Source organism: Neomonachus schauinslandi, chromosome 1 (assembly GCF_002201575.2).
Source record: "Neomonachus schauinslandi chromosome 1, ASM220157v2, whole genome shotgun sequence".
NCBI lineage: Eukaryota > Metazoa > Chordata > Mammalia > Carnivora > Phocidae > Neomonachus > Neomonachus schauinslandi.
In genome coordinates, this window is record NC_058403.1 from 126232224 (window position 1) to 126244513 (window position 12290).

General features: G+C 36.6%; 2 protein-coding genes across 2 annotated transcripts in view; one reads left to right on the forward strand and one right to left on the reverse strand.

Moving 5' to 3' along the window:
- The window catches only part of ACAD11 (acyl-CoA dehydrogenase family member 11), a 106894-nt gene that overhangs the window by 40722 nt on the left and 53882 nt on the right, over window positions 1-12290 (forward strand). Inside the window, exons 10-13 of the mRNA XM_044915633.1 lie at window positions 429-506; window positions 1069-1207; window positions 6162-6269; window positions 7683-7781. Of these exons, the coding sequence (XP_044771568.1) occupies window positions 429-506; window positions 1069-1207; window positions 6162-6269; window positions 7683-7781 (424 nt within the window). The remainder of the gene's footprint in view (window positions 1-428; window positions 507-1068; window positions 1208-6161; window positions 6270-7682; window positions 7782-12290) is intronic.
- ACKR4 (atypical chemokine receptor 4) lies at window positions 9146-10668 on the reverse strand. The gene has a single exon (XM_021678782.1). It carries the CDS (start codon window positions 10666-10668, stop codon window positions 9616-9618), a length of 1053 nt encoding a protein of 350 aa, XP_021534457.1. The 3' UTR covers window positions 9146-9615.

Below are 12290 nucleotides of genomic sequence, written 5' to 3' on the forward strand. Positions count from 1 at the left end.
ATTGAGCTTTTTTATTTCTGACCACTGAGGAATTTCCTTATTGTTCTTCCAGCACAGCTATTCATTACTACATGAATTTTTTTTCATTGTTTTAAATATTTTCTCTGGCATTTTTAGTTGTGCTACTTTGAGGGGGGTTCCTATGACCACCCATTGAGCTATATTGCTAAAAATGAAACACTCAAATCTTGGTACAAGACTTTGGAAGTCTGTTATCTAATATCAAGACAGCATAATTTCGTGAGCAGCAAACCTCTAGAATTGTTTATACTCATGTATCTGGTTTTTCAAAGAAGTATTACTGATTTAATAGCAGCTTGAAAAGCTACTTCACCTAAATATGTTTACTTTGGGTATTAGCAGCTTATGGCATTATTTACTTTGTATTAACTTTAGCTAATGAACTTTTTTCTTGTTATTACTTTAAGGAGGTAATTGAGTTCTATGTTCAAAATGAAAATTCAGTGGACAGATGGAAAAAACCTTTAGTGATTGATAAACTTAAGGTAAGAAAAACAAGAAAACCTTTAATATTGGAAAATGTGTATGCAGGTGTTTTTTGAAACCTTAGTTTATTATTGCTGTTGTTGTTATATATGTAGATAATAAATATATCAATAATAACTTTTTAAAAAGAAAGTTAAAAACAGAATCTGTAGTATACAAATTAGGTTACATAGTGTTTTGTATATGGTATGTGATGAAGATAGCCTCTTACAGCTTTGAAAGAAAAAATATTATCAACACCACTCACTACCATCTGCTGCAAAATTGCAATAGACGTCAAGCAGGACATTTGTCTCACATGGGCTCAGTCTAATTTCATGTTTTTACTTTTTCAGCCAAATCTAAGGAAGCGTGGAGGAAAAGGCATTTCTTTAACAGTTAGGAAACTGTTGATTTGTAATGAGTTAGTAACTATTTGATTTTGCACACTGTAGGGTAAATAAAACAAATAACTTCGTAAGTGTTTTTAAATTTCAAAAAGCATAAATAGCAATATCTTTTTAAAAAAAACTCAGTTCATGGTAAATTATGATCACTCTGGCATATTCATCACCTTGACAGGAAATGGCCAAAGCAGAAGGCCTCTGGAACTTGTTTTTGCCAGCTGTAAGCGGTCTCAGCCAGGTGGACTATGCCTTGATTGCTGAAGAAACAGGAAAATGCTTTTTTGCTCCAGATGTCTTTAACTGCCAAGCACCAGGTTACTATATTATTTGACAACAGAACTTTCTCAGATATTTTGAGCAGTGTTTGAAATTCCTCTATTTTATGACAGGAAGTTTTTCTACACAAAGTCATTGGTTTATAAACTTGTCTACAATTTTACTTCTCAGTTACTTTGTTTTAAATATTTTAAAAAATGGATCTGATATTCTCATTGGATTATTCTTTTGTTAAACATCATTGCATTAAGAGTATTAGTGAGTAGAGGCTACCTCCAAAGGGACTGGCAATATAAAGATTACAGTTTCGTGATTGGGTATTAGATATTTATATGGCTAGTTGGAATGGATAGAGAGTTCCAAATATTTTGGTTAGCCTCACTATCTCTCCATTTCTTTACCAGTTTTTTTTTTTTAAGTTTTTAAAAATTTATTTAAGTAATCTCTACATTCAACGTGGGGCTCAAACTCATGACCCCAAGATCAAGAGTCACACACTCTTGCAACTGAGTCAGCCAGGTGCCCCTATTCACCAGTTATTTATTGATTACTTACAACGTACCAAGCACTGTTCTAGATCCTTGGGATGTATCAAAGAATATAATGCACAAAGATTCCTGCCCTCATGGAGCTGATGTTCTAATGGAGGGAGACATAAATAAATAATAATAAATATTGTAAGTAAGTAAATTATGTAGTAAGTTTGAAGATGAAAAGTACTTTGGGGAAAAAAATTTAAAAAAATCAGTACGGTAGGGCCACACTGGAATGCTGGGGAACAAGAAATGCAAATTACAGTTTAACACGGAATGGCCAGGATAGGCCTTACTGAGAAAATGATATTGGATACAGACTTAAAAAAGGCAAGAGAGTTAGCTATGCTGATATCTGGGGAAGGAATTTCCATAGCACAAAAAATGCATAGGCCCTAAGGCAAGAGTATGATGGGTATATTCCAAGAAGACTCAAGGAGCCTGGCATAGTTGGGAGAATAGTAAGAGAAGATATCAGGGAGGAAAGGGCCTTATTATAGGGCAGGTAAGGGCTTATACCTCCTGTGAAATGGGAAGCCATGGGAGATTTTACCAGAGGAGTGACAAGATGTTATGTCAGTTTTAAAAGAATCACTTTGACTACTATGTTGGGAATTAACAAAAGGAGGGAAGGAAGGAAGCAGGGAGTCTGTTGTAATAATCCCAGTTAGAGATGATGGGGATTTGTTCTAGGGTGGTAGCAGCAGAAAAGGTGAGAAGTAGAAAGATTCTAAATATATTTTGAAGGAAGAGCAAAGAGGATTTCCTGATTGGATATGGGGAAGTCAAGGATGCCTCCAAAGATTTTGGCATGAAAAATTGGAAGGATAAGGGAAGGAGGCCAACTTTTCTTTAAAAAGGTAATATGGAAGAGGGATGCCTGGGTGGCTCAGTCACTTAAGTGTCTGCTTTCGGCTTAGGTCATGATCTCAGGGTCCTGGGATCGAGTCCCATGTTGGGCTCTCTGCTCAGCAGGGAGTCTGCTTCTCCCTCTCCCTCTCCCCCTGTGCTCTCCCTCTCTCTCAAATACATAATAAAAATCTTTCTAAAAATTTTTTTAAAAAGGTAATATGGAAGAGATAAACCTGGAATGTAGTCTGTAGAAGGTGTTTTCAAACCTGGATTTGTCAAAGAACTGGCTAAGGAACTTAAAACAAAAACAGATTCACAGGCTCCATCCCTATAGTTTTGATTCAGTAGGTCTAAGGTAGACCCTGGGAATGTCTTTTGTCTTTTTTCCCCCAGGTTACTCTGGTTATTCTGTTGCTCCCAGTCAAGGACCAACATTTGATTTGTTGTAGAAGGATGATGGTATGATATCCTATATTGTCATTGAATAAGTTAGACCTCAGTATTGCCTTTTGTGCTCATTGTATGGCCCTGCTGCTAAAGCTTTCCCAAAAAGAGTTAATCAAGGATGGAACTACCAAAAAGAAGTATATTGGATATCTGAGAGAAAACACAATCTGGTTGCATAGCAAAGTGTTTGCACAGTGGACTTTGACTCTCATTTGGAACTATTAAGGAAGTTATAGACTTCTGATGCATGGTTGAACTTATCCTTGGTAGTTTTCCCTCCTCAAATTACCAATTTATCAAATTACTGCTGTACTACATTTTAATCCAATAATGAGGCTATTGTAAAAGTCAAATCTATCACAGAATTTCTAAAGACTTCATCTCATTTATGTGAAGCTATTACATTATACTGTATAGATGGCATAATTTTGTGGAAGGAGAACTGGTAGTCTTTTAAAAAAAATTTTTATTGCTACTCATAGTGAGAAATATAATTTATATTGTGACCCAATATGTAGCATATGTAGTTGTATGTGTATGTTCATGGACGGATGGATGGATTGGGCAAGGGACTTGGGGAACAAGAAATGAAAAGCATATATATTACTGAAAAAGGGTTTCATGAAATAATAGTTTCCTTTATTACATACAGTATATTCAGATATTTTCCAGTGAGTCTAATCTAATGTGTTCTATTTTGATCTATCTTATTTTTTAGCAAATGCTAGCCATATTCCATTAAATTGATTTCATGACATACAAATGGGTCATAATATGAAAAAATAATGCTATAGAAGACTTCCTTTGCAGACGCAGCTCTGCCACTATTTCTCCATTTGACCCGTGAACTCACTTTTCACTAGAAGATCATTTGCCTAGCATTAAAATTTCTACTATTAAAATTTCATGAGTCTATCAATTGTACTGTCTAAATGATATCACCAAACTGCTGAAATTTTAAAATTGGCCAGGAAAATACATTTTCTTTGGCCAAAGTATGATTAGCAACTCTCCTTAGCAAACAAGGATGTATAAAACCGTAAGTAGAAAACTAGGCGTTTTCTCTTTGTAGTGGAGATATCTTCATGAAGGCCTTGGGGCATTGTGTTTCGGAGCATTTCCAAAGCAGATAAAGAAGGGAATGTAACTGATGCCAATTAAATACTTTGGGAGGTTTCTTAAGTATAAAAGATGAATTTCTAGTCAAGCTTTCCAAATAGTTCGAAAAGCTTATGGGAAACATATGTAGTCTTCCAATTTGTCTTTTGTTTTGTTTTTTTTGCCCTTCATGAAGTCATGCAATATTGTATATTAGAATGTTGAGTATGGCAATTTTAATTCTATAGCTATTACTAGAAAATTTGGTGGGCCTATGGACTGATTTGGGGGAGAGTAATTTTTTTGTAGAAGTAACTTATCTAGGCTTTTTCCCAACCTGTAAATGATAGCTTCATTTTGCCAGCTTCTCAGAATAAACTGACAATTTTTGGGAAGACCTTTTTCAATATTTACCTCATTTGAACTATAACGAGAAACAGTGAATTTAAAATAAGCAAAGAAAACAGTGAGCTTCATTAATTATAACTCAAGATTCATTTCTCCCTCAGTCAAAAAGAATTTTAAGCTAATGTTAATCTACTAGGAATTTTGTGCATTTTAATGTAACTTTGGCTCTGTTAATAGTGTCTGAACAGAGTGCAAATACATTTTGAGAGAATTAACTTTGATTTAACTCCATTTTCATAGGCATTTCAGTGACTGTCCTTCAAGTCATGTTTAGAGGTGATACTGAAAAATTCTTCCTGAAAATCTCAATGAATAATTGGGGCACCTAGGTGGCTCAGTCCGTTAAGCATCCAACTCTTGATTTCAGCTCAGGTCATGATCTCAGGGTTGTGGGATTGAGCCCTGTGTTGGGCTTCCCACTCAGCGAGGAGTCTGCTTGAGATTTTCTCTCTCCTTCTCCCTCTTCCCCCCCCGCCACTGCACGATCTCTCATTCTCTCTCTCTCTCCCTAAAATAAAATAATCTTTTTAAAAAATCTTATGAGTAATCAGTTTTCAAGGGAAAGGTTGTTTTTTTTTTTTTTAATTTTTATTTATTTGTCAGAGAGAGAGAGAGAGAAAGCATACAAGCAGGGGGAGCTGCAGGCAGTGGAAGAAGCAGGCTCCCCACTGAGCAAGGAGCCCGATGCAGGACTCGATCCCAGGACTCTGGGATCATGACCCGAGCCAAAGGTAAATGCTTAACCTACTGAGCCACCCAGGCATCCCAAGGGAAAGGTTTTAGTTTTTTTCTTTTTTAGAAGTTTTATAGGAACAAATATCAGAGAAAAGCCCCTAGAGTGTTTTGCTCCATGGCAGATATGAAGCATTCTTTTTTATATGAGAGTGATAGTAGTATATCAGTTACTGAACAATGCCCTCTGAGGTTTAGAAAGGGTCTTTGAAGTTATCTGCTGTCATTTTCTATCAGGGATTCTGTGTTTAGCATTCTTGAGATACTACCTTGTACTTTTCTAGATGGTAGGGCGTGCACAAAAGTAAGAGCAATGATAGAGGTAAAGAAACAATATTACTCTGAGTTCAGAGGAAGGAGATATTTCTGACTGGGTAATCAGAGATTCTTCACAATGGAAGTGGCTCAGAAGCAGGAATTTACTTAGGAATGATGGGTAGAATTGGACTTGAGAGAAGGCTTGGCACAGGCAAATATGTGAAAGTTAGCACAGTGTATGTTTGAGGAACAGGAATCTCAGTGATGGAGTCTCAGTAGAGCATGTAATGATAATTGTTCTCCAGGAGCATTGCAGTCACTCCTAGCAAAGCATATTTGCAAGAAAGCAGGGAAAGATTAAGGCAGTAAATTGTTTTCCTTAGTCCTAATTGAGTCAGACCTCAATTAGGACTGAATTAGGGACAAAGCAGACAAGTGTGTGTAATTCAACACAAATTGAATAAATATGCACCAAATGCCATATACTTATAATAACTATTTATGGCATACCTTCATTATAAATTATTTTATTATGTTTCAAAATATTTTTTTAAACAGATGTTTGCCTTAAAAAGATACATGTGTATATTAGCAACATAAAGTTTGGATTTCATATTGGTAAATTTTTAAATGCAAAAGAAGTGTTTTTTCTTATTACTTACAGACACAGGGAACATGGAGTTGCTCCACCTATATGGAAGTGAAAAGCAGAAGCAGCAGTGGCTTGAGCCTCTTCTTCAAGGGAACATTGCCTCCTGTTTCTGTATGACAGGTAAAAGCAAATCATGGTTCTCCCCTTGTGCAGTCAGTCATCCTGGAGTTATTATAGATGAGCTAAAATGAAAGAATGGCTTTGTATGTCAGGCAAATTTGCCCATGGACAGAGATAGGCATATGTTTGTTTTGAGCCCAATTTCAAATTTTGGCATTTTTAAATGTGCAAAATAAAATTGTCCTCCCCTTTGGGAGGATACCAGGTGATGTTTTCTGGCAGTTTACTTTAGGCATTTAGCAGCAGAGTAAACCTAACTTCATAATCTTTTGACTTGCATTTCTAAAATTGCCATGTATGTATATTTAATATCTTTTTTGCCCTTGTGTATGAAATAGTCGTCTTTGTAATAATTTTTATTGATAGTTACAAAATACTTAACTCTGCCATAAACCTAGAAAAATAGACCATTCAGCAATGCTGGTCACATAGTTCAAATTATGATCATATGGGGAAGTAAAATTAGGAGCATGTTAAAAATGGGTTTGGTACCATTTGTACATAGGAAACAGCAATTGAGAATTCTTTAAAGGAAAAAGTCATCATTTTATAGTTGAGTTTAGAATTAAACTAAATGTCATCTGGCCATAATTTTAGCCAGATTTAAAAGTCTTCTATAACACTGTATGTATTTATAATAGCAAAACTGATCTCCATTTAAAATCAGTGAGAGGCATTTATTGAACATCTGCAGTGACATGTTGTCTACAAAGCACTGATTGGAGGTTACAAAATAAGTACACGGATCCCTTTCTAAAGGAACCCCATGGGTCTCTAGTTTTAGAAATAGAACACACAAAATATCTGAAGGACCCATTTAAAAGAGTAGCATATTAACAAGTGCAGATTACTATGTTTGAGGGCTAGCCTGTACATTTTGAAATGCCATATAGTAAAGCAGTTGTGTGAGGGTGTCCCATGGAAAACTTTCTGAAGACATTGTGCTGAGCAGGCTTTACAGAATGCAAAATAAGTCAGTGAGAGCATTCCTGATGGAATTTGCAAGGTACAGTTGGAAATTGTCTAAGATAGTAAACTAGATGGTGGGGAAATCTGGCTTGCAAATATTTAGTATTTAGTAGATTTCCACTGTGGACAATAAACAACAATGTTCCTACTTTTGATGATTAGAGAAAGGATTGAGCGCATTATCTCAAATCATGTATCAGTGAGGAAGCCAAGAACACAATTCAGATTGCTGATCCCAGTGTTCGATATTCATTCATTCATTCTTCCAATGCACATTTACTGAATACCTACTATGTGTAGATTATAGGAGAACCAGAGTGGAAGAAGGGAGGAAGGTTAGGAACATGCCTCTATCCTCAAAGAGTTCACATTTCCTTATCTAAAGTCTCTTTGTAAACTGATAATGTCTGCCTGCCTGTAAATTCAACCTTTGCTTATTTATAGAGCCCAATGTAGCTTCGAGTGATGCCACAAATATTGAATGTAGCATCCAACGAGATGGAGATAGCTATGTAATTAATGGCAAGAAATGGTGGAGCAGTGGTGAGTATTCAGATCCATCCTTTGTCCCAGGTGCTGTGCTAGAATAATATGATACATAGTTATTAGTTTCATGATCACTGTTCTTTAAATTCTGCCTTTGAAAGCATATTCAAATTTAGAAATATTTGATTAAATGAAAGTAATTTTTTAAAAACATTTATTTATTTTGGGAGCACCTGGGTGGCTCAGTCGTTGGGTGTCTGCCTTTGGCTCAGGTCATGATCCCAGGGTTCTGGGATCGAGCCCCGCATCGGGCTCCCTGCTTGGTGGGAGGCCTGCTTCTCCCTCTGCCACTCCCCCTGCTTGTGTTCCATCTCTCACTGTGTCTCTCCCTGTCAAATAAGTAAGTAAAATCTTAAAATATATATATATTTATTTATTTTGGAGAGAGGGAGAGAGTGCAGGGGTGGGGGTTAGGGCAGAGGCAGAGGGAGAGGGAGAGAGAAACTCCAAGCAGACTCCATGCTGAGTGCAGAGCCCAACCTGGGGATTGATCTCACGACCTGAGCCAAAACCAAGAGCCAGAGGCTCAACCAACAGTGCCACAAAGGCTCCCCAAAGAAAAGTAATTTTAAAATAACATATCTTGATTAGGTGATATTTATTTTAAGAGCAGAAAACATGTCTTTTTTTTCCCTACAATTTTGCAGTTCACGGTTTTTGTTTTGTTTTTTAAGATTTTATTTATTTGACAGAGACACAGTGAGAGAGGGAACACAAGCAGGGGGAGTGGGAGAGGGAGAAGCAGGCTTCCCGCAGAGCAGGGAGCCCGAAGCAGGGCTCGATCCCAGGACCCCGGGATCATGACCTGAGCCGAAGGCAGATGCTTAATGACTGAGCCACCCAGGTGCCCCTACAGTTCACAATTTTTTTATAGTTTACGAGAGAGAAAATTCATATTAGTGCACACTATTGATCAATGTAATTTCTATCAAAATTAAATTTCAGTAGGGACATATTAAATGAACTGTAATAATTTATAAATAATTGTAGTTAAAGAGATAAGATATACATGTTATTAAAAATTGTGTCACATACTTTTATTGCTTAAAAATGCAAGTGCTTAAGCAAAATAATAAGAATCTATACATAAGAAAATGTATTGGTTAGTCAACCCTCAGTAATAGACTCACATAAATGGATGAGCCCTTTAGGAAGTCACAAAATTGGCATCTAGGTAAATATGATTATCTAAAGATTGCTTCTAGAGTATACATGTAAATCTAACAGGATAACCAGTTTATTACTAAAGAAAATTGACATCATGGAAGCAAATTGTATGTTCAGAAATTTACCAGGGATAAAAAGAAAAAAAAAATTACCAGGGATGTATTAAAAGGGCCAGTAAAGCTATTTATGTAATTTCTTAATTGTTAAATTGTTATTCTTTCTGGGGTCTTAGGAAATCACAAACTAAGAAATAGGAAAAAAGGATTAAATTTTGCTGTATAGTTATTCAAGTACTGAAATTATGCAGTGAGATCATTCTTATATTAAAATTTAGATCATTTAAAATAATTAGAAATGCCCCTTAATATAAGCCTTTTTATTAATCTGTTTCAGATGGCCTAATTCATAGCATACTGTTTGTATTATTTATGCCTGTTAATACTATTTTCCTATATTGTTAATTTTAAGTTCATGTTTTGTGCATTTATTATTTCGTTTCCTCCTCTTCCTGGTTGCTATATTCTCCCCATCCTCCCCCCACCTCTTGATTGCTGTAAATTAGCACCACGGTGTTTGAGATTTAAGTTTCAGAATAAAGCAGATGTTTTATCTGAGGGAGAAGCAGCATTCATGTGTATCGAAGCAAGAGATAGCAGTGTTACATTTAAATGCTAAAAGTACTGGTTGGCTCTGTAGGATCTTCTGAATCAAAAGGAATCTCCTCCACGTTTTGTCTTTGTCTTCTCCAGGACCCATATTTCTTAGCAACTTTCATAATGTAGTTTTTAAAAGAGGCTCCCATGAAAACATACAGGATTGGGTTGAGGCAGCTGTGAAAGAGTGCAATGCTCTCCGTGATTTGGATGGCAACATCCATGCGTTTGCTCATGTCGCAGTCGGTGATCAGGGAGTAGATAATGTCTATGACTTGGCAGAACCTGACAATGTTATAAGGCAGCTGAGTGACAATGAAAACTATAACCACTGTGAGCAGAACTTTGAGGGGTCGAGATTTTTTGATGTTGGGCATCCTGATGAGTGTCCTTGCTGTGACAAAGTAGCACACTCCCATAATAAGAAAGGGTATTACAAATCCGATGCAGATTTCCAGCATTTGAATTGATGCTTTCACTGAGGTTCCTAGGTGATATGGAAAGATGGGAATGCACCTAGCCTTGTCACTTACTGTGTAAAAAACCAGCTGAGGTATACTCAGCAAGATGGCAGCCGTCCAGACACAGGAACAGATAAGCCAGCATGGTTTCCCCACTCCTGCTTGACCTGGGGCTTTAGTTACTGCCCAGTATCTGTCTATGCTGATACAAGCCAGAAACTGCATTCCAGAGACGAAGTTGACTGTGTACAAGGCTGAAGTGACTTTGCACATGATTCTCCCTAACGCCCATCCATGAACTGCATTAACTGCCCAAAAAGGCAGAGTGAATAGAAGGAGTAAATCTGCCACTGCCAAGTTCAGGATGTACACATCTGTTTTGGTTCTCTGCTTCTTGTAATAGGCATAAATTGCCACAACTATGGAATTGCCTGCAATTCCAATGATGAAAGCTATTGTGAAGAAGGCAGGCAAGAAAACTTTTGCAAATTTTCTGACTTCCTCTTTTATACAGATCACTTCATACTGACTATAGTCATGAGTGCCATTCACTTCATTTTCCTCATCATAGTAATCTGTTGACAGGTTGTGTTCCAAAGCCATGGCTCCAATCTAAATGTCAAAAAGGACATAAATTATTCATTTTAATATTGTTTAAAAGGAAACACTTTTTAATCTAGCATATGTTTTGTTCTTTTACTAGAGAGTAGATTGTTGCTATAACATAGGTGAGGCTGAATCTGCTGCTCTTTGAAATTTGAAACTCTTCAATGGAAGCCACACTGGAGTATATACCCAAGATTAATTCTTCATCCCCTGTTTTTACAAGTCTGTGTGCAGGAGCTGGAATTTACACAAGAACAATAAAAATAATACCCTGAGGAACTTTCTTAATCATTAAACCCTAAATCAAAGTAATGACTTTTATGTAAAAATAGTTTTTAAAATATGAAATATAGTCATTTCAACAAAAGGAATAAAAAGTCATATTTTTTACATATACAACTTTGTGATTCTTATGCAGGATATTGGCAGTAAATTAAGTAAATTATTTTATTCATCTGAAATAAATTTATTTTTATTATTTATAAACATTTTTAAAAATAAATTTATTTTAAAATAAGTTAAATAAATTACCTCAGTGTTTATACTTAATTTCACTAGTTGGCCTTTATAAAACAAAGTTTCCTCTAGTTAGCTTCCCTTCAAACCCTGTCACACATGCTGAATGTATGCTATCATTCAATAGCATCATTCCACTAGTTACCGAAGTCTTAAGCCTACACTGTCCTTGACCTCTCTCATCTTCATCCCGAATTTCCAGTCAGACCCTAAATTCTGACTTTACCTTTCCAATAGATTGTGAATCTGCCTCTTTCTTTTAATTTGCCCTCTTTGACACATCTGCACCATCGACCACCATTGTTCCTTACCTGGCCTATTACAATATCTTCCCAACTGGTATCTGCTACTCTTAATCCTCCTTACCACCTCTTTGTCAAAATCATTTTTCTTACTGCCACCAGAGTTCTATATCTCTGAAATGTCAATCTGTCACTCTTCTGCTTAGCTCCTCACCTGAAAGACATGTTACTCCACCTGAAAGATACAATCCAAGCTCCTTAGCATGATGCCCAAGGCTCCCTCCATAATGTGGTCCTACCCATGGTTCCCGCTACATCTCTCTACTATGCACCCCACACTGTGCTACATCTCTCTACTACACGCCCCGGACAGTTAGAGTAGTCATCTGCAAGCAGTTTGCTGGCACACACCATGCTGTAGCACATGTCTACATCATTACTCATTCTGTTCCTTCATCTCATAGACTGTTTCCTGCCCTTCTCTTAAAGGGCCAGTTCCTCCTCAGTTAACTTGGACATCACCTCCCCAGAAGACTTTCATGATCCAATAGCTATATCTACATACATACCTACGTTCATTCTCAGAGAACTGACCCCATCCTGTGGAAAAGATGGGTTTCTTAGTTCCCTAAGAGTATGACCTGTTGGATTTATGTTTGTAATGAATACCTTATGGAGTGGCTGGTATACACTAGGTGCTTAGTAAATATTTGTCAAACTAAAGGTTTTACAAGTAGATATAAAGCTATTAGTCTAGAATAGATTATATGGCAGGAATCTTCGTGTCTCATCATTAGTTATTTTATGATATTGGTTATTAACACCTTATAGAAGTAAGATAAGCTCGCACAGAATTCACAA